We start from the raw sequence: 23606 nt of genomic DNA on the forward strand, positions 1-23606 counted from the left end.
CCACATGGGGTGGGGGCTATAAAAGGTGCCCTAAAAATAGCCTGTCTACTACAGTATTCTGTATTTCTTCCTGACTGGATAACTGCATCCAGTGGGATCACCTTTACTGTGGTGAAAAATACCAACATACCATCATTTCTGGGACCTGGAATATCAGAACCCTCATGGACAACCCTAACAATGAACAACATCCAGAGTGCAGCACTGCAGTCATGGCCTGAGAACTCAGGTGGCACAATACTGATGTGGCTGCATGGAGATGTGGTGAGTGGGAGATGGCCAGCTCAAAGAACATTCATAGATTCATAGACTGTAAGGCCAAAAGGGACCTTTGAAAATCATTGGGTCCAGACCCCTGTACCAAGCAGGACAGGTAACTGGGGGTCAGGTGATCCCAGCAAAGTGACTGTCTAGTCTCCTCATGAAGATTTCCAGGGTAACTGATTGCACCATTGAGGCGGTTATACCTTCTTCTGGAAAGGTAAACAAGAAGGAAAACACTGACCTATCAGAGTTGGTTTTGCCATTAAGAATGAACCATAAGCCAACTCAATGAGTTCCCTATTGGAATTAATGAGTACTTCATGACTGTCTTAAACTGGTAGGGAGCCAATATGCCACTGTCATCAGCGCCTGTGCCCCAACTCTTGATGCCGCCGATTAAATCAAGGAGGAATTCTATGCCAACTTTAACCGAGTCTTTTCTGATCTTTCAGAGGGAGACAGATTTATTATTTTTGGTGACTTCAATGCCAGAGTCAGAAGGGACTCTAACCTCTGTAATAGAACCATTGGCAAGGAAGGAGTAGGAAAGGTCAACTCCAATGGCATCCTCCTCTTGACCAATGGACTCACTATCACCAACACCCTGTCCTACCAGTGAAATTGTTCCAGAAAAACGGGCACAAAACATCATGGCAACACCCATGATCTAAGCACTGGCACATGACTATGTCATCATCCCTTCCTGGGATAGCAAAGATGCCCACATCATCTGCACTATACTAGGAGCTGATGACAGCTGAACTGATTACCAACTCATCTGCTCTGTTATGACACTCAAACTGGCTCCTGAACAATGGCTGCAGCAGAAGCAACGCTGAAGGAAGATCAATGTTGAAGGACTCAAGGACCCAAACAAGCAAGACCTCTTCCATCAGTGCCTCAAAAAAACCCCAAAAACTAGTAAATTCCAATCAGCAAAAATGGGAGAATATAAGCAGCCTGTGGGGTGGCCTCAAGGCCACCATCATCAGAACCTGTGAAGAGACACTTAGATTCTCTACCAGGAAACATCAAGATTGGTTTGATGAGAATCACTGGGAGATCCAAAAGTTGACCGATCACAAGCACAAGGCCTTTTATGCTTGGCAAAATGACACCAACTCCAAACAAACCAAACTGAATCTCCAACAAACCAAGGCAAAGGAGGACCCATGATGTGAACGACAAATGGTGTGAAGACAAAGCTAAAGAGATTTAGCATCTCAGTGACATCCATGATATATGCAGTTTCTTCAATGCTACCAAAGCCGTCTATGGTCTGAGCACTCAGGGACCAACCCCCTTGAGACCTAAGAATGAAGGAGACCTCATCAAGGAAAAGGAAGCCATCAATGCCCATTGGAAGGAGCATTTTGAAGACCTTCTTAAATCAAGACTCTGGTGTTGACAAAAGTGTTCTCAACTCCATCCCACAACACCCAATCAGAGATGATCTTGGAATCTCTCCAACTCTTGACAATGTGAGAAAAGACATTAAGCGAATGAAGCAGATGAAGCACCTGGAGCAGATGGAATCCCCACTGAAATCTTCAAACAGGGAGAAGAGTTCACATCACCATTTTATGCCCTCATCTTAAGGATCTGGAATGATGAGGAAATCCTAGATGACATCAGGGATGCCATGATTGTGACAATTTTCAAGGAAGTAGACAAGTCCAACTGTGGAAATTACAGAGGGATCGCTTTGCTGTTCACCACAGGAAAGATCATTGCAAGAACCCTCCTAAACCATCTCCTTCCACTTAATGAAGAACTCCTCCCAGAATCTCAGTATGGATTTAGGGCATCAAGGGGTACAACTGCCACAATCTTCACAGCTTGCCAGCTGCAGGAGAAATGCTGAAAACAACACAAGCCTCTCTATATAGCCTTCTTTGACCTCATGAAAGCTTTTGACTCTGTCACCTGAGAAGTGTTGTAGAGGATCCTTCTGAAGTATGGATGCCCACTTAAATTTGTCACCATCTGCTGCCTGCTCCCCGATGGTATGCAAGTGGTGTTTCTCAGTAATAGATCCATCACAGATTTATTTGAGGTTAAAAAAAAAGTTAAGCAAGGCTGTTTCATTGCTTGAACTCTCTTCTCAATATTTCATGCTGTGATGCTGTATCTGACCACCAATAAGCTTCCAGCTGAAGTGGAGCTAAACTACCAAATGGATGGTAAGCTGTTTAACCTCAGCCAACTCCAAGCCAAAACCAAGACCACCCCAACATCAATCATTGATCTCCAGTACACTGATAATGCCGTAGTCTGTGTGCACTTTGAAACAGACCTTCAAGTAATCATTGATGTCTTGACAGAGGCATACAAGAAAATGGGACTAATGCTTCACATTAAGATGACTAAAGTCCTCCAACAACAAGCTCCTAATGAATAGTCCCAGCTCCAGTAATCCAGATGTATGGTAAGACACTGGAGAATGTTGAGCTTTTCCTGTACCTTGAAAACCATCTCTCTCAGAAGGCTAAGATTGGCAAAGAAATCCAACATCACCACAAATGTGCAAGCGCAGCCTGTAGATGCCTGAAGAAATAAGTGTTCAAAGATCGCAACATCAGATCTGAAACCAAGCTCATGGTTATCAAAAAAGTCGTGATCCCCACCTTGCTGTACAAAGCTGAGACATAGAGAATGTAAAGGAGACAACTAAAGTTGTTGGAGCAATACCATCAATACTGCCCGCGGAAGATCATCTGAATCCAGTGGGAAAATAGATGCACCAATGTTAGTGTCCTCTTGCAAGCAAGCACCATGAGTACTCAGGTGATGACCATCTGACATCAGCTTTGTCGGGCTGGCCATGTCATCTGGATGTCCAACTCCAGACTCCCAAAGCAAGTTTTATTCTCCCAGCTCATCCCAGGTGTATGCTTAAGAGGAGGGCAGGTAAAGCCCTTCAGGGATGTCCTCAAGGCCAACTCAAAAAATGCAACATCAGCATCAACTTGGGGAGACTACCGCCCAAGACACCCCAAATGCAGGGATCTAAATACTTTGAAACTTCACAACAACAACAGGAGAAGGAAAAGTGGGAGCAGTAGAAACAGCAAATCATGGACCAAATCAAGAAACCAACACCACCCACCCAACAGAAACACATGTCTGAGCTGTAATAGAGTTTGTTGATCTTGGGCAGTAGGGCTGTGTGAAATTTTGGCAGCCATTTTGTTTTGGATGAGTTTCGGGATGTTTTGGTGCCCAAAACACCAAATCTGAATTGAAACAAAAGGCTCAGAAACATCTCCAAAACAAAATGAGGCATCCAAAACGTTTTGGAAATGTTTCAGAAAATGTTGGCGTTTCAGAGCCGGGCTTACAGGGGAACAGCTGTACACTGCTGCCCTGCAATACGACTCAGCTCTGCAGGGAGCAGAGATCTGTGTTTGGGGTCTCCTTGCCACTGCTGCCTGCCCTGCACTGCTTCAGCAATGCAGGGCTGCACAGGGCAGGGAGCGGCAGCGAGGAGACCCTGGTGTGGATTGCTGCTCCCTGAGGAGCCAGGTCATGTGGCAGGGCATTGCTGGTCCCTGCCATGCAACTTGGCTCCACAGGGAGCAGAGATCTGGGGCTGCACAGGGCGGGCAGCAGTGGCAAGGAGACCCTGGAGCAGATCTCTGCTCCCTGCAGGCCAAGTCGCACAGCAGGACAGTGTTGGTCCCTGCTGCATAACCTGGCTTCGCAACAAGCAGAGATCCAGGGCAGCATGGGGCGGGCAGTGGCAGCGAGGATACTCCAGTGCTGATCTCTGCTCCCTGCGGAGTCAGGTTGCACAGCAGGGCAGTGCTAGTCCCTGCTGCATGACATGGCTCCACAGGGAGTAGAAATCCGGGGCCGCATAGGGTGGGCAGCAGCAGTGAGGACACCCCAGCGCAAATCTCTGCTCCCTGTGGTGCCAGGTTGCGCAGCATGGCAGTGCTGGTCCCTGCCACGCAACCTGGCTCTGCAGGGAGCAGAGATCTGGGGTGGGCAGTGGTGGCGAGGAGACCCCAGCAGGGATCTCTGCTCCCTGTGGAGCCAGGTTGCGTGGCAGGGACCAGCAGGCTTGATTGCTGATCTGCACTGCTTCCCTGACCCGCAACCTGGCATGACAGGGATCAGAGATCCACACAGGGGGTCTCCTTGCCTGCACGGAGGGCAGAAGTCCTCCCCATCCCCCTCCCCCCGATGAGCCACCCATGGCCCCGTCGTGCTCCCTGCTGGAACCATGCAGACCCTGGCCTAAAGCCCTGCCCGGCTGAGTAGGGCTGTGCAAAGCTTGCAGCCCGTTTGAAACAGATTCAAAGGAGAGCCAAATCTTCAATACAGATTCAGCCAATATGAAACACCGAAACGAATCACTCTCCTCTGAACCAGCTGAATCCGAAACCGAGTTGGAACACAGCCGTTTTGCACAACCCTACTGGATAGGCCTCATCAGCCGTTTTCAGGCACAGAGATAACACAATCGTGGAAGACAATCATCCTCAACTGTGAGGGATTGCCAAAGAAAGAGATACGTATGTATGTATATATGTGGGGTGCACCAGTAAGGATTTTCTTGACTGATACCAAAAGCTGATAATTAACCGACATAATTGCCAATCCGACAACCAACATTTAGTAGTAGTGCAAGGCATTTTAAACTACTGATATAAACAAAACTTTGTGGGGGGGGTTGTAATTATAAAATGCACACACATGTAGATGAATAGACATATTGACTTAGGTGGACAGCATTGACATAAGTTACACATCAAAGCTCCAAACATCAGTCATAAAGCTAAGTGCTGATACATGATCATCTTCAACCAGCATCTGTATGCATTTTAAAATTACACTGTACAGCTCTGGCAGCATAGCCTCAGCTATAAACTTTCTGCTGGGCAGTGTGTAACAAGGCTTCAGACATTCAATGAGATGTTGGAGTCCAGTATCTTCTACAATGGAAAACAGGTGATCATTCAAAGCTATAAATTCCACTAAATGGTTAGTCATTTTTTTAGCCCTGTCATCTCCACTTCCAAATTTCTGTGAGCATTTTAGTGTTTCAGCTAATGATAGTTGCTTTGGCGCAGCTTTTTCTTGCTTTGCTTCTTTCTTTTCTGGAGTCATTATAGGAAATTGTTGCGTTCAGCAGCATGGCACATCTTGAAGTTATGTATTAAGTTTGTTGTGTTGAAATCTTTACTGGTGTTGCTTCTGCACAAAATATTTGCAACATATACTTCGCAATGAGCTGTTTTGTTGTTCTTTTCAGACGCTTAAAAAAACCACTCCATATTGTGCTCCTTTGAGACATATTTACAGCTGATAGAGATTGCACGGTGCACACCACAGCAAATATATTCGTCTCATGATTTATGTCACAGCATTCCCACGATTGATGTGTCGCAGCATTCCGTGTGCCAGAATGCATAATTATTGGTAAACATTATCAACTACAATGACCAAAGAAAGCTGATAGCTGATAATGTCATTTCTCCTTTTATTGGTGCCAATCCAATAGCCAACTGATACCAGTGTGCTCCTAGTATATGTGTGTATGTACAGACACACGCACACACTTATATATGCACACACACACATATATGCATGCGTGCGTGTGCACACTTTCTCCCTTATGGATACCACATTCCACATTTGTGAGCTATAGCTTACATCACTAATTTAGAAGATGATACCTTTTAAGATAAAAAAAGGTAATCCAAAGAAAACTCTGCTTTTTTATATTGCGTATATGGCATAGATTTTTTTAGTTTTGTTTTGATGTACAGTAAATTATTCCTAAACTAATTCATTGATTTATTTGAGAATGAAGGCAGTAGACGATCGTATAGTTTTTAAGGAGCCAACTCACTCGCAAAAAACACAAGTTCAAATTTTATTCTGACTATCCATGTTCAGAATAGCCTGGGAGTAGTTTATGTTTTGTATCATTCCCTTACATCTTTTTCTTCTTCCCTTCCCACTCCTGTGGTGTTTCTTCCAATTGTCATTTACCTGCACAATTTCTCATGAGAGTCTCAAAGTTAATAATAAGTGAAGGCACCTAATGCTTATTTGAAACGCTAAATAATCTTCATCCCCATTTATCCACTGAGAAAGCAACTAATAAAGGGACAGTGCTTCCATGCATGTTCCAAACATCAGCCCATCTATGATTTCTATTCCATCCCACAAAAAGGAACAAGCAAATATTTTTCACAATTGCTGGAATGAAATGGTTGTTTTGCATTTAAAGCATAATAGCTACAAATTTTTATCCTTTAGCAGGGATAGGAAACTGAAATACATAGATTGAAATAAACTAAACCTGAATAGCTTATTTAGCATAAACAGCCTTCTCACATACGGTGAGAACCTCCTTAAATTTGTGTATCTAGATTTAGAAATAACAAATGTAGAGATACAGGACAAAGTTGTGTTTAACTCTAACAACATTAGTTTGCGCTATTCCTCCACTAGTAAGCATTAATTTCAAACAGAGAATGATGTATGTTCAATCTCTGTGTCGTGTTATTCAGAAATATATAGGTTTGTTTTTGCTGTTATTATATGTGCACTTGAAAAACTGCTTCCATGAAGGGAAAAAGAATGATGCACAATATTTTACAAAAGTCAAGGTGCACAGCAAAAACATTATCCTCAATACAGTTTAGAGGCACTGCACTAGTAAAGAACGGGAATAGGCTGAGGGGTAATTCTGAGCACATTGTGACAGTTAATGTGCTGTGATTCCTATTATTTATGGGAAACAATATAAAAATAGATTTTCTTGCTGCCTGTCTCTATTTCTGGAGGTTGAGCTATTCTATGCATTAAATATAATCTTAATAGTTCTAGTGTAGAGTAGTAGCTGAGAGTAGAAAAGCTTTCAAAATACTATAGGCTTCCAGGAGGACAGACCTTAAGGCTAGGGACAGAAATTACACGTAACTGGTATAAGTGATTGGAAACTGGTTCAAATCTGTAACACAACAGAAGTTCACTGCACATAAACTGCTTTCAAAATGGCCGAAACCAGTTTAGAAATAAACCTGGATGGATGTATTATCAGACTTAACTGATTTAGGTTAAATCAATTTATTGAAATTCTGTCTCAGATCCCCTCTGTATTTAAGTTAACTTACAGTCTCCCAGCATCCCAAGATGCTTTACATCTCCCCTGCAAACCCAACCTTGCAGGGTGTGCAGGCTAGCCTTGGCCCAAGTCGTCTGCTCCAGCCAACGATGGAGGCATTCTCTAGAGCACCCCACAGCTCCTGGCCTGGACCACTGCAGGCACGTGGCTGCATTTCCAGAATCAAAAGTGAATGTTTGTTCACTGGCTTATCAGTTCAGTCAACATAGTTTAGAGTATTCTGAAGATTGAATCAGTTCAGACTTGGGCTTTTTTTTTACTGTCTGTAATTAGCCTAAAAGGGCAGATATTGAAAATGAGATAAGCTATTACATATTTATGGGCAGTTTTAGAGTATATGTGCACAGGCAAACACTCCTGTACACTGTGGTATATACAGAATGAACGATACCTCTTGGACGATGTTTATCAGGAGAGGTGAAATTCTGTGTCTTAGGCAAAAGTGCAGCAAATGCAAAGCAGCATGCTGTTGCCCATCTGGCTTAAAAAGCTCTTAAAATCAGCTGCAGAAAAAACAAACTGCTCTGTGCTGACACTATTTATAACTTCTGCACACAAAACATAACTGGAAGCTTCTTAAGGGATCTGTAAAGTGCACCCTAAGCACTATAATGAGGGTGATTAATCACTGGAACAAACTAACATGGCAAATGGTGGATCTTTGATCTTAATGTCTCAGGTCAAACCTAGATGCTTCTTTATAAGGTATGACTGTCGCCACACACTAGATTTTGATCTCAATACAAGTGTAAACTGTGAAATTTAAAGGCGTTATAAACCAGAAATCAGACTAGATGAGCACTGACAGAGTGATGTTTTGTTGCACTATTGCCCCCCTGAAAGTGCTCTACAGCCATACCCTGACAGAAAAGCCTGGCTGCAGAGCATTTTAAAAGTGCCCAAATTGTGTGACAAATTAACTTTCATTACAGGAGGCTGCCGATGAAAGCACTCCAAAGCAGAGCACCTTCATTAACTTCTGTCAGTCTCTGCCCAGGATGCAGCTCAGCTGCACCCCCGATGTTGTCTTCAGGATGGAAGGGTCTGTGGGGGGGCTCCAATCCATCTGCCCCTGCCTCCAGCAAGGGCTGTGCAAACCCCAGACCAAGCTCCCACCCCTCCCTTCCTATCCTGAAGACAGCACCAGAGATGGGATGGTGGGAGGGGCAGGGGGGTCTAGGGGAGAGAGGCTGCAGACATGCAGCCAGCTCCAAAGTGGAGCTCAGTCCCGTCCCCCCGACCCAAGAGAATATGGCACTTTCTGTGAGGTGCTAAGAGTTACAGTGGAGAGCTACATGTTTGTCAATGACCCTAAAATTTAAGTTTGTTCTTAAACTAAAAATTGAGTCTAGGAGCGAGGTGCAGAACTACTTTGTTCAGTTGTTCTTTATTTATTTAGAAACATTGCAAGAGAAAAGATTGACAAAAGCAGGGGTAGGCAACGTTTTTGACCGGAGTGCCAGCCTGCACACCCTGCAAGGTGGGGTTTGCAGGGGAGCTGTCCCCCCAGCTGCACCGTAGCCCACCAAGGCCCTGGCCCAGGGCCTGCCCATCAGCCAGCTGCCTCCTTTCCGGGGGGATGCTGTGCTGGGTGGGGTCTCCTAACCTGGGCCTGCAGCCATGCTGCAGCAGGAAGGAGGCAGTGCAAAAGATAGGAGGGGTGGAGAGTGGGGGCAGCTCAATCCTGGCCCCGCTGCCCTTATCTTGGGCTCTCCTTGGCCAAGGAGCTCTGATGTTGCTGCATTATGAAGAACAGGAACAATGATGCTGCTGTTGCTCCTTGCCTCCCAGCCGGGGCTGTGCCTGGCACAGGAGGGCTGGTAGCCCCCAGTTCTCCCAGTGCCCTCCTCCACTCCCTGCCCTTTGCTCTCCCACAAGCAGGCACATCCTCCCAGCAGCCTGCAGGACGATGCATCAGGGCAGGCTGGGCAGAACTGCAGCAACTGCCTCCAGGCAGGGAGAAGGGGTGGGGAGAGGAAACTGCCTCGCTGGCAATGGTAGAGTGAGACCTGCAGAAGGAGCTTCTCCCCCACCCTGAAGAGCTCCTCTCAAGGGATGCAGCATCTCCTCCAGTCTCTTGAAAGAGCCTGGAGTAGCAAGTTAAAAAAAAATTAAAACAATTTCCTTAGCACACCTCCTGGCATGCTGAGGAAAATGTCTCCATGTGCCACTAGTTGGCATGTGTGCCAGAAGTTGCCTATCCCTGGATTAGAGGATGGTAGCTTGTCTTTTTTGATCTCATTTATATACAAAGTTAGGGTAGACTGCACAGTCTCTTCCGTAAGTCTGCATTTCTTAAAAATTATCCATCAAATATAGAGGCTGATTGTTGCATAATGCAAGATATATGATCAGACTGAAGTAGATAAAGGGACCAATGGCCATTCTTGATTATAAGATTGTAACTGGTCAGCAAGCTAATTGAGAACTTTTCTTTCACAAACCCAATTAACCATATAAATATGGCATATTCAGATAGTGCAACTGTAGATGAACCTTGGTATCTGTTTGACCAATGCTTTGCAAGTTATTTTGGAAAACTAGATTTAACTTGGAAAATTTTAGACTGTGTTAGATGCTCTGAAGAAATGAGACAAGTTTTAAATTGATTTCTTGGCATATAAACCTCCACCTTGTTATCAGAGGCAAAGAACATAATCAAGTCCTTAATCTATACCCACAACTCCCATTGTTATTAATGAAGCTGAATATGTGAAGCAAGGCCACAAAGTGACCCTAAGCTTTCACAGAATTTTGAGGGAACCAGATAAGTAATAGATTAAGTCGCTCTCACCTCTAGTTTTCACTTCCAGTCTGACCCCATGAATAGATTTACTACAGAGAGCCTGGCAAAGTAATTTGGGTTAAAATAAGAACCAGTTAAAACCTAGTGTTAAAATTATTGTGGCACTTAAATTACATACCTTTCTTTGGTATGAAACTCACATACCAGAGAGTGCACACATACACAGAGCCTAAGTACACGTATTCAGGGGCACTGGTGGGTGGGTTAAATTGATTCAAAATGGCCACCCAATATCAAGTAATTCTAGGTGGGGGAGCTAACAGAGAGGCTGGGGAGACAAGCAGACTGGGGAGGGGGGGGAATCAGGGGCCCACCGAGGGGATGGGGGCAGGTGCAATCTGGGAGGCTCTGGCAGGATCAGGGGAGCTTGCAGGGTCTGCAGGAAGGTTTGGGGGGGACTGGGGGCTATTTTTAGCCCCCTGGCCTTCCCTGGTGAACCTAAACCCCCATCCCTCCCCCACTCCACCCTAGGACTTACTTGGCTCCCACAGCAGTGGCATGTGGAGCAGTGTGTGGGATGGGGGTTGGTGGGCCTGCCTGGTTCAGGGGTGGAGAGGGGCCGGGGGTTCACAAATAGCCCAGTGCAGTGTGTCTGGGAGGGGTGAAAAACTTGGCTCTGGGGCTGCGGCTGGGTTTTTTCCCAGCCTCAGGGCTGTGCAAGGAAAGTGTACAGAAGGTCCATGCACCTGTTTGACCTAAACTGAGTAAGCTCAGGTGTCTATATACATGCTTTAGGATGGGGGTAGATGTTCTAATTAGAATGGCTCCTGGACAGCCACTGTAATTAAAATGCTGTAGTGTCACATGTATTCAGTGTCCCATGTTTCAAAATGGCCGCAGGGGCACTTTAACTAAAGCTCGTTCAACAAGTTTTAGTTAAATATGCTCCCCCCCATTTTGATAGGTAGAACACCGAATACACGATGCTGCAGGATGTTGGCACATTCTAAATAGAATGCTCCACCCGACTCAATTAATCGAATCTGCTCCGACACATTCTATTTAGAATGCACATAGATCCAGGTTTATCTTAAACCTGGTTCCACAATTTTTAGACTGGTTTGTGTGCATGGAACTTTTGTACAGTTACAGGTTTAGACTGATTTCTGGTCACTGAGACTGGGTCTTTAAGTGTAAGGTCAGCACTGGGATGAGCTAAGTTTAAATCAGGTGGTCATTTTGCACCCAATTAACCTCTACAAATGTCTGTATTTAGCCAGAAACACCAGCTATTCTGGCAAAGTAATCAGAACTCTTGGGGAGGTGTTATCTTGTATTAGACCAACTAGTTGCAAAAAAAATCTTTATTTGCAAGCACCTTCTTCAGGCATAAGAAAGTGTAAAGATTGTAAAATTTTTCCCAGGTGGAAATGAAAATTCAGATTTCACAAGAAAGGTAGTGTAAGATCACCTGGTTGGAAAAGTTCATTTTATGCAAAACAGGCTCAGATATTTTACAAGAGAAGATTTCAATGGTCTATTTGCTCAGATTTAATATAAAGAGGGGCAAGAAAAGTTTAAGCAATTTATCTGAGTTTTTGTAGACTTTTCTAAATTGACTAAACTACCAAGCTTGTTGAGGTTAGCTTGTGAGTAGTTACTATTTGTCAGCTATTCATGGGCCTGTATATGGAATATGAGTATTCTCAATTTAGTTTATTTTGAGTTGAGCATCCACATTCTCAACTATGCAGTCAGAGCTGGCAGCGCATGTTGGGAGGGGAAGAGGGAAACAGGGACAGCTGGTTTCTGTCTACTAGAGGTGGTCTTTCCATGTCCAGTTGGACATGCACTGATAGCATTAAAAGGAACAGCTTGGACTATAGCTGACTTGTCCTTATGGATTTGTACATAGATAATTTAAGTCTTTCCAACCTTTAATTCAGTTCCCTTTATTATCTACTAAAAAATTTCCCAAAGAGTAGCACAGGAAAAGGTTTCATACCATATAGCAGCTTTTGTAATTGCCTTTGGTGTAATCTTTAAAACTAATTCAGCTGCCACAGTAGTTAGAAACCACCTACATTCTGCTGCACTGCCCCAAAACAAGAGAAAGCCATTTACAGCTGGCTCCTTTCCTGCCTGTACTTCAGAAACAGTGGGAAGATTAATGGCAGTGTCCTTCTAGTATCTGAGAAAGCTTCTTCAAGGAGTGCTGACTTTGCAGGGTTCTGCTATTTACCTCTTACAGTCTAGTTACTATCCTTACTTAGTAGAAGTTGAAAAATCACCTTGATTACAATTTTATAAAACGTGTGTACATGCTGTTGGTTTGAAGGTTACAAAGGAAAAGAAAAGCTTTTTTATTTCTTTGCATGAACTGTTACTTAAAGAGCTTACATGAGAAAAACTTTTTTTTTTTTTACAATCAGTAAATAGTAACTTGAAAAGTTCTGAGCACTGCAGCAGCATATGATTCCTACTAGTAAATAAGAGTGGGATCATGAGTATAGAGTGGCTAGTCTGTTGATGGGCAAGGAAAATAAAATAACTACTATTTAAATATTAAATATATTACATTTTAAACTTAAAAAATGTCCAACGAAATGATGCACTGTTCAGCAGTGTCTAGGTGGCAAAAAGTTACTTGAAAATAATACTTTAAATACAAAAACACAAATAAAAACCTGGAAGCACAGATTTCCTATTGGCTTTTGATATGCATTCAGAAGGAACACCACAAATCAAGAGCAAACAAACCTTCTTGCATTCAGTAACATTGCAGTACTGATTTCAGATGTGGAAAATGCTTCTGAAAATATAACGGTTTTAATCTAGTGATTCATTTAATATTTACAATTATTAAGGAAGCTTACAAGAAGTGGAAACTTAGACAAATGACTAGGGAGGAGTATAAGAGCACTGCTTGGGCATAAAGGGATGAAATCAGGAAGGCCAAAGTACAACTGGAGTTGCAGCTAGCAAGGGATGTGAAGAGCAATAAGAAGAATTTCTACAAGAATGTCATCAACAAGAGGAAGATCAGGGAAAGTGTGGGCCCCTTACTAAATGCAGGAGGCAACTTAGTGACAGAGGATAAAGAAAAGGCTGAAGTACTCAATGCTGTTCTCTCCTCACTCTTCACAGGCAAGCTCAGCTCCCAAACTACTGCACCTGGCAGTTTGGGGAGGAGGTAAACAACCAACAGTGGCAAAAGAACAGGTTAGGGACTATTTAGAAAAGCTGGACATGTGCAAGTCCATGGGGCTGGACAGAATGCACCCAAGGGTGTTGAGGGAGCTGGCTAATGTAATTACATCACCACTAGTCATCATCTTTGAAAAGTCCTGGCGGTGTGGAGATGTCCTGGAGAACTGGAAAAGGGCAAATATAGTGCCTATCTTTAAGAAAGCGAAGAAGGAGGATCCAGGAAATTACAAACTGGTCAGTCTCACCTCACTTCCTGGAATAAATCATGGAGCAGGTCCATTCCTAAGCACTTGGAGAACGAGGTGATTAGGAACAGTCAGCATGGATTCACCAAGGGCAAGTCACGCCCGACCAACCCAACTGCCTTTTATGATGAGAGGACTGGTTCTGTGGATGTGGGGAGAGCAGTGGATGTGATATATCTTGAGTTTAGCAAGGCTTTTGATATGGTCTCCTATAACATTCTTGCCAGCAAGCTAAGGAGGTATAGGTTGGATGAATGGTCTGTAAGGCACATGGAAAACTACCTGGAGGTAGGGCTCAGAGGGTAGTAGTCAATAGACTGATGTCTAGTTGGCTGGTGTCAAGTGGAGTACCCCAAAGGTCAGTCCGGTGGCTGGTTTTGTTCAGTATCTTCATCAATGAAACCTTGAAGATGGGATGGTTCATGAATGACACCAGCCTGGGGGGAGTAGTGGATAAGCTGGAGGGTAGGGCAAGCATTCAGAGAGACCTTTTGTGGCATTTCTTACTTGACAAATTGGAGGATTGGACCAAAAGAAATCTCAGGAACTTCAACAAGGACAAGTGCAAAGTCCTGCACTGAAGATGGAACAGTCCCATGCATGGGTAGAGGCCGGGGACTGACTGGCTAAGCAGCAGCTCTGCAGAAAAGGACCTGGGGGTTACAGTAAATAATGAGATGAATATGAGCCAACAGTGTGCCCTTGTTGTGAAGAAGGCTAATGGCTTACCGGGCTGCATTAGTAGAAGCATTGCCAATAGAATGAGGGAAGTGATTCTTCCCTTCTCTGCAGCATTGTTGAGGCCACATCTGGAGTACTGTCCCCCATTTTTTGGCTTCCCACTACAGAAAGGATGTGGACAAATTGGAGAGAGTCCAGCAGAGGGCAACAAAAATGGTGAGGGGGCTGGGGCACATGACATCTGAGGAGAGGCTGATGGAACTGGGCTTATATAGTCTTTAGAAGAGAAGACTGAGGCAGGATTTAATAGCAGCTTTCAACTACCTGAAGGGTCATTCCAAAGAAGATGGAGCTGGACTCTTCTCAATGGTGACAGATGACAGAACATGGAACAAGGGTCTCAAGTTGCAGCAAAAGAAGTTTAGGTTAGATATTAGGAAGTACATTCTCACTAGGAGGGTAGTAAAGCACTCGAACGGGTTATCCCGAGAGGCTGTGGAATCTTCATCCTCGGAGGTTTTTAAGACCCACGCAGATAAAGCCTTGGGTGGCATGACCAGTTTGGGATGGTGGTGCTTTGAGCAAGGGGTTGTACTAGATGACCTCCTGAGGTCCCTTCCAATCCTAATTTTCTTTGATTCTATGAACTGATGTGGCCATCTAAATTTACTGTTTAATTCAAGATGGTGTTAGAGTGACAGCAGTGCTACAGTCCCCACAGACTGCACTCATGCTAGGCTAGGGGCCTTATGGCAAGTGACTATCGTCCTTAATTTTGTTTTTTGAAATCCATGAGGGGGAGGGGGAAATGCTGTGCGTGAATCTTTACATTTTTTTCATTCCCTGGGGTTTTTGTAAGCCAAACTTTGGGACTGATCTTTTGTGAAGAGCATCTTTGCTAAAGTCATTCTTTGTTGAGAAAGGCAAGACTTGGTTCATGAACTACAATAAAAGAAATGAGTTTATATTTCCAGTACTTAACATCAACTTAAATTTTTCAACAATTCTTAGTACTTTAGTCTTCTTGTTGTTGACAAAGATGCATTAAAAAGCAGCATGATGTTCACAGGGCTGATCTCCTTTAGTGCTCAGGTGCCTTTGGATCCTGTGCATCCTGGTTAATGTACAGTACATGGATATGCAGATAACTGTTCTCATTTATAGCTCATGCAGGTGTGATTATATTAATGGAATTATAAAATACAGTCACTGCTAAGTTTTAACACAGACTGTACTTGGGGTGACACTAAAGAGTTTGACGTGACTTTGCTGCCACAGAATTCTGTCTGAAAAACGTTACCTAGTTAGCACCGGATGTGCTAATTTATAAAGAGCTCTATAAAACATGCATGCACATCTAAAGGCACCTTGAAATTCCCAAACAGCTCTGAGAACCCCTCTAGGACACTATGCGAAATAGGGGAAGTTCACTGCAAGTGATGGTGTGATGTAACCAAGACTTCTGTGCACTTAAGATTTGTGACGGTCTGTGCTTATAGAATAAATTTACAATCCCTAAGTTTACCATAGTGAGAGGGCTACGGTTTTTTGTGGCATTTCTTACTGGACAACTGTAGTTGGGAGAGATGTTGGGCAACATTTCAGGCATCAGGTGGTGACTTGAGTGGAAAGAGTGAGCTTTAAAATCTGATTTTTGTCATACCCTGGTAAATGAGTTAGTATTTTTACTTATTCTCTGTTATAACTGTATAAATATTTGGAAAATAAAGGCCAAGGGAAATTTTACTTTCTCTTCCAGTCAGCCTCAGAGCTAGGGATTTAATTTTCCAGTCAGGAAGAGCTGGATCCTTTTTACAGTCTGATCTCTGCTTCCACAACAAATACCATCTTCTGTTTTCAGAAGCATTTCATTCTGTGACTACCAGGGTAAGCTAATCATACTATAGCAGAACCACTGACTACCACAAGCATTTGAGTCAGTTCTTCCCTCATTTGTTTAGGCACTCGCACCAAACCATTACTCTCATATTCACTCCACCACTTATCTGTAGCTATTATATTACCATGCATTTAATACACATTTTAAAGAAAGTTAGTTTATTGTAAACATATTTCTCGTCAACCAACATTAGATGATCTTTGCACAGAAACCAAACATTTTAACAGGATTCTTATAGCAAAATAGAGTATCATTTGTTTACCGACATATATTCAATGCTCATTAAAGTGAATGGGAGTCCTTGTATCAGACTATGGGCATTGTAACCAACAGGGAAAGTAAGATTTTATGAAAGCATCTGAAAGTTACTTTCTACAAAAATAATATAGTTAGAATTTGTAGACTCCACTCAGGATATAGGGGGAGACCAGAGCTGTCAATGTAAGAAAGAATTCAAATGCATACATTTAAAGTGATTCTCTTACATCATAGCCCTGATTTTACTTTCTCTTAGCTGCATTTTAAAAATTCTATTCCCATATTAAATAATATTTCCAGTGTTAATTTAGAGCCCATACAAAATTTAGAAAAAAATCAGCCAGATGCAGTGACATTTATTGAACTATAAAATGCTATTTTGTCTTCATAATTTATTTTCATTTCCTATTGCGATTTAATCTGTGCAAAGCAAGTTAAACGCTAAATTAAACCTCTAAGCAATTTTGATATATTTGTATCAACTAAACTAAGTTTTTAAAGAAAATATATTACGCAGAATATGAAGAATATTGTTTTTACCTCCAATTTATCTAAACTGTCCAAGTACAAAACCTTTCTTAATTTTCAGAGCTAACAGCTTTGTAATGAAATGATGGATCAAATATATATTTTTAAAAATATTTCAGCTGTATATCATTCAGCATTTACAATAAATGTTGTATAGAATTATAGTACAAATGGAGGAAAAGAGACTAAATCTTACACTAGCGTTAACAGTGCGTAAATAATTTCAGAGCATTATTTAAGTTGCCTACTCATAAGTATAAGCAATGCAATTTTACTTAAATATTATTGGGATTACACTTGTTATGAGCTGTCGTCATGAGGCAAGCATAATTTTTAGTCAGCACATTATTCTGACATTTATAATTATTCATTATGATTGACATTGTTTCTTTATACTATTTTTATTGCCAAATACTCACTTGTGGCATGTACCATTTGTACTTCTCTCAGTGAAGGATGGTATAGATTTCTAGCACAGCTCATTGCTACTCTTCAAAACAGAAATTTAATATCACATGCAAAATACAGTAAAACCAAAATAAGCAATGCTTCTTGTTTTTTCTGAGGCTTAACTAATAGTACACGGGTCATCACTGCTTGGCTTCATTTCTCCTTCCAACAATAAATTCATCACCGCCTTAGTCAAGTAGCTGCATGTTCCTCTTTTTCCTATCGCGGGAGTGTTGTAAAAGGAGGTCATATCATCCTGTTGGAAGGGGAAAAAAGTGTTGTTTTTCTATGAAAAATGTTGATTCACCATGTTCAAGTTTAAACACTAGCAAAGAGTAAGTTAGTAGAACCCATTCTTTAGGCAAAGGGAACAGTTTTCATTTTTGACATTACCAGTTATATTGTATTATAAACTACAAAGTGTTTCAATTTCTAAAGTAATTGGTCATATAGGACTTTAAAAAATAAAAAAATGACTAGAGTTGCAGTCAATATACTCAATTATCTAGAAATATCTTTAGGATTTTTTTGGATTTGGGCATAATTTTGTGAAAAAGTAGATGAGTACAAGTGTAGCTCCTACTGTTCCATTACATTTCCTCTTTTAATATACACTGAAACATCAATTTCTTTTTACTTTGTTTGAAATGTTAGGTAGCATCATTGCATGTGTAACTAAGGTCACAATTAAAAATGCAGCCGCAGCATGAACTTACTCTATTAGTCTTATAAGAGAAACAAAATATATTTCTAAGACTCCCACAGGAATCCAGATTTTCTTTAAATGCTTACTTATGTTTGCTAAGAGATATTTGATCTTTCCCACATTCCGTTCCTGATATATATGAGAGTATTGTCTAAGAGTAAATGAAGGAAAACATTATTTTTAAATGCCTTCATCAGCCGGGTTGCTAGACATGTTATGATTCCCCCGCTAAATCAAGGCTGAGTTTGTGAGGAAACTTGTCTAAGGATTTCCTGTACATTTAGTGCATGTACTAAACAAATGCTAGGATCTTGACTCCATACTAACACTTTTCTAAGCTGAAATAATGCTTCCTTGTTAACATGCCGTTTTTAAGGCTATGAACAGAGTAATAAAGCCCAAGGTGGAAACCTGGAACAAACTCTACCATGGCAGCTGAACTCAAATTCAGATGCTGCCTGTTTGCAAGACAGAGAAAGCTGTTCCCGATTCATCCAGGGTGCATTTGGCACTCTTGTGATGCAGCAAATTGTGTCGGGAGAATATAGGTACATCTACATGGCACAATGAAGTGCCACAGAGGTAACAGTGCTAGTTCTAAGCTGGGTACCAGAAGCAGCATGGCTGTGTCAGTGTGGTGTTTCTTTCACAATTAACGAAGTACTCCTGAGTAGGAAAGCCCTGGCAGGCAGAGAAGCAACAAAACCTTTAAGCAGAAACACACAGAGGCCCTTAAGAAGAAAATATTAATTTCACTTGGGAATACCTTCTTTAAAACCATGTAGTGGGCATTTACTAAAGACAAAATAATGATTTCCAAAACTACTATTGCAGAAACAGTTTATTAGGTCATGGCTACTTCTTTACAACCAAAAAGCAATGGGTAAGTATTTTAAATGCAAAACTGGATGTCTTGCCAACAAAATATTCCCACTGAGGTCAATGGGAGATTTGATTATTTAGTTCTTCCAAATATTTGTATTTGGAAATGTTTGTATTTGTACCCTTATTGACGAGCCTAACTTCAGGCCATTTTTTAAATGTTGGCCTATATATCTCCATGTCTAGCTGCTACTATTTAATCTTTAACCTACTTAAGTCTTCAATCTTTTAACATGCATATTAATCTAAAGATCTTAAAAAGATATTCATGTTATTCTAGATTAACCTAAGTGCTCATTACAGAACTGAAGGCAGTAGGCACAGATGCACCTTTGTGAGTAGGCTGTTCCTTCTCAAGTAATTTTATCTGTTAACTTACAAATTTCTAGTGTTCAAATATGAAGCTCTAGGAAACATCTTTATAGGCTCCTCAGAATTCACTCTGAAGCTGCTCAAATTCTGCAATACTTAACCAGAATTATTTATTCAAATGTCTTATTCCATTTCAAAGTCCTGTATGTCTGTCTTATTTCAAGCTTCACAGATTTAATATTCATACCGACCTGATCATGAACAACAATAAATTTGACATAAGTAAATATTTTACTTACCTGTTTTTCAACTCCCTTTAGTCTGTTCTGATCTTTCTGGAAATCATGAAATGCTTCCTTCACCAATTTGTCCAAATCCACCTTGTCCTGAAACTCTAATTCAGGGTTTCTCTCCAACACAACAGATATCACCATTAACAACTACAGTATATAAAAAAAATAAAATAAAATAAAGGCTGAAAATTTAAGCCAGTTCAAGTTAAGGTTAGATAAAATGCTTATGCATTATGATTTAAGCTAACACGCTATTTAAAAAATCATCTTAATTTTGGTAGTGTATACAGATAATACTTTATTTCAATATATTAAAAAGCAGAATTTTATGTAAAATACAGGTTAGAAATTGAAGAAACATGTGGAACAGTCAAAAACCATTAAAAGTAATATGGATGACTAATAAACAATCATTAAAGAATGGACAGAGGTTCTGCGATACTCATGGATAATCATGTGTAAATAAGATGCATGTTAAACCATCAGAGCAACATAATAAAACAATGGAACCAAAATAAGCAATAGACAACATTCAGGGGAATTTTAATGCCTTGCAGCTCCACAGAGTTTGAAAATGGGATGTGTGATTAGTTTGGGGCTTATTAGTAGGAACTGGTGGTTTATATTCACCTCTTGTCCTTGGGATTCTAATATTGAGACTGGGGGATGTCCCGGTCACTGGCACAGCCCAGTTATTGGGCATAATTAAATCCTGTTGAACTCCCTGTGTGCTAAGGGAATATCCAAGGTATCCAGAAACTGATTCTTGGTCATCAACAAGGAATGCTGGGTGGCTGCAAAAAGGCCAACTCATGTGGCAGTCATTGAGGGGAGATCTGCCTCTTGGTTAGCTTAGACAGTATCTACATAGGGGGAAGGTGAGTAATAGTCTGGCAGGGTCCTTCTATTGACTCACATTTTTAGAGATTATGGGATGACTGGAAGAAGTTGGAGGTTAAATTCCATTGATTCAATGGGCTAACAGCTCACTGGGTTGTCCTACAAAATGGGAAGGAGGACTAATCTTCTGCTAGGGGGGTTATGTGTTCACACTTGAAGAAAGGCACCCTAAATAACAGAATAGTGTAAAGAGGTGGCAGTGGCATAAGATGGAGGTTGCATATGCTGCTATATATGGAAATTTTATAGTCACAGTTTACCTTTAACCTCCTTAATCTTACATTTTCTAAACATGCTCATAGGAACCTGCTTAACTTGCGCACAAATACATAAGGAGGGTGTCCTCAAAACTTTTTTGTCAGTTCTGCTGTGTAAGTGCTTATATTCTATTAAATCCCTTATTCTTACTGGATTCTTTGAGACTTATATAATTATTTTTGAAGTTGTAACCACAAAACTATAAATTCAGCTTCTTTTTTATTATATAATACAAACCTCAACAATAATTTGTCTGTATTCAGGCTGGTCAATGTTTTGCAAAATGTCTTCAACTAGAAGGGAAAAATTCATCTCATACATGGTCATATCAGATAATGTTGGTTGCTGAAAAAGAAATTATTCAAGTATTAAAGTTCCATATTTTAGTTTAATAATTTAACTCTCTCTACTTCTCTAATAGAGCTTTCTGGACTATTTGTTGTGAATTATTTATCCAACAGTAACAAATAAAGCTTTGTTAAAGTGAAGGTTAAACCATCTATATGGATCAACAATACCAGGGAAATCTGTAAGAGCATGTGACTCCATGATTCAAGACCACCTTCCAGTCCTACATTCCTAGAATAGCATACATTTAGAAAGACCCATGTCAGATTCTTCTTCAGCATATTTTTTTAAGTGGCAAGTAAACTAGATACCTCTTCCATAGAAAACATTAGGATGAGAACAAATGATTTTTCTAACCCAAGTAATAATTTATAGTTAGAACTCTTTGTACTCTGTAATACATATACCATGGAGGGACAAAAATACAATGTGAATACATTTAGGTGTTCAAAATGTGATTTTTGCATCTCTCTAAATATTTAGACCTGTTTTACCTGTGGTAAGTATTTTTCTGCTACTATTAAACCATTGGGTGTTCTCTCCAAGATCTGCCACACTCTGTCATAGAAACCAGGAGGAGTTCGATTCAGACAACCATCTATTTGACGTCTATAAAGCCAACATCTGTGGATAAAGCAAAAGCGTAGAAGGGCTTGAAAAAGCAGTCTGCTTCGTATTTAAAACAAACATGGCTTTGTGGATTAATTAAGCCAGTAGCATAGGCAGTAACAGCAAATATCCATCAATGATGCATGCAAAGTACATGCTACATTTCCTGAAGAATTTTTTCACATGTTAAGATTCTCTTATTTCCATGACAAAAGCAAGATGCTCAGGATACAGAGGTTGAGTACTATTCTTAAATGTGTAGCAGTGTTATGAGTTGATCCAAAGAAGTTAAATCTATTTACACTAGAACAAAGGATATATCCAACTAATAATGTGTTTATTGAAGTCAAGGGAATCACGATTCATTAGGGATTCATTGTATAAAATAACTATAAAACACAAGAAGTCTATATACATTCACTTAAAACAAAATTGCCTTTATTCTACCCAAGAGATAAATTTGTTGAGTACCTATATAGGAAACCAAATGTGTGCATACTACAGCATAAAAGGATGGATCTACGCTAGTGTGCAAAACAATGTGCTAGATTATAGAGGTCTTTTTGCGTTATGTAGTTTAGATAAGTTAGAAAAACATTTATTTTTATCAGAATTTTGTGGGTGGCTCAACCCAGATAGTATACACTTTTGACAATATCTGTATTTTAAAGAAAAAAACTATTGGAATTTAGGAAGCTGATTCTATTATTGAACCTAAATGTATAAGGATTTTTTGTGTGGTGCATACAGCCAGCCATAATTATTTGCTAGATCAGTGCAACACACTTTTGCTGACTGCAGGCATTTAAAAGTCATATTATATCTTCTATGAGGTTTTCAAGCGATGAATTTTAGGTTCCTTTTATCTGTCATACAGTTCTGGAAGCTTCATGCATTTTCCATTGTTTCTCTTAGCCAGGGCTCAACAATATTCAGCCCATGGAGTTGAAGGGTTTTGGCTGTGCCTGGATCAGGGCTCTGGAGCAAGGAGCTGTGTTGAGGCTGAGCAGCTTCCAGCTGCACCCACACCATCGCTGCTCGTCCTCGCCCTCTTTGCTCCGGTCCAAAGCAGGCCAGGTGGTTTCAGTGCATGTTAGCAGGCAGGGGGAGCTGTACTCATGCTCCTCCTTCCCCTCGCCTCCCACACTCCCTAGCTGTGGCATGGGCACAGTTTCCAGCTGGTAGCAAGTGATGGTTGGGCCAGGTAGCTTCCAGCTGTTCCTGTGCCACAGCCAAGGGGGATGAGCTGGTGGAGTGTAGAGAAGCAGCAGCAATGCAGACATAATTTGCAGATACCTGATCTTGGCACAGCTCCTCACTGGCCTGAAGCCGTGCCCATGTCACAGCCAGGGGACTGGAAGAAGGGGCAGCAGCATGGGCACAACTCCCAGTTGTCTGGTCCCAGCACAGATACGTAGAAACATCCCTGCTGATGCTGCACCTTTGATACCACCCAACTCATGTTGGACTGAAGCCAGATTGTTCTAGCTTAATTGTTCTTAATCAAATTGATGGCTGCAATGGATTTGGCACTGTTGTTTCATAATTTATGAATCCTGTATATTAGCCTGGTTCTTGGGTTATATTTTTGTGACTATAGTGGATTAAACATGACAGGAATTTGCAAAAATAGGCAAGAAAAAAAGAGAGGTTCAGTATAAGCCACCACTGATCAAACACTTAAGACTTATTAAGGAACAATTTCAGCTTTGATAATTTTGCCGCCTAGTTTTCATAGACATTAGGGCTAGAAGGGACCTCGGAAAATCACTGAGTGCAGCCCCCCGCCCAAAGGGCAGGAAGTCAGCTGGGGTCATAGGATCCCAGCAAGATAAGCATCCAATTTGCTCTTGAAGGTGTTCAATGTAGGTG

At 41.3% G+C, this 23606-nt stretch overlaps 1 protein-coding gene across 3 annotated transcripts in view; it reads right to left on the reverse strand.

Moving 5' to 3' along the window:
• Positions 1-16331: 16331 nt before the first annotated feature.
• The window catches only part of PHKB (phosphorylase kinase regulatory subunit beta), a 195880-nt gene continuing 188605 nt past the window's right edge, over positions 16332-23606 (reverse strand). For all 3 annotated transcript variants that reach the window (XM_019535774.1, XM_019535772.1, XM_019535775.1), the window contains 4 exons: positions 21620-21749; positions 21015-21122; positions 19626-19766; positions 16332-17682 (listed from right to left, as the gene is read on the reverse strand). In XM_019535774.1, the coding sequence (XP_019391319.1) occupies positions 17545-17682; positions 19626-19766; positions 21015-21122; positions 21620-21749 (517 nt within the window). In that variant the 3' untranslated portion in view covers positions 16332-17544. The remainder of the gene's footprint in view (positions 17683-19625; positions 19767-21014; positions 21123-21619; positions 21750-23606) is intronic.

The sequence above is a fragment of the Crocodylus porosus genome, unplaced genomic scaffold (assembly GCF_001723895.1).
Source record: "Crocodylus porosus isolate Cpor-Errol unplaced genomic scaffold, CroPor_comp1, whole genome shotgun sequence".
In the NCBI taxonomy this organism is placed as follows: Eukaryota; Metazoa; Chordata; order Crocodylia; family Crocodylidae; genus Crocodylus; species Crocodylus porosus.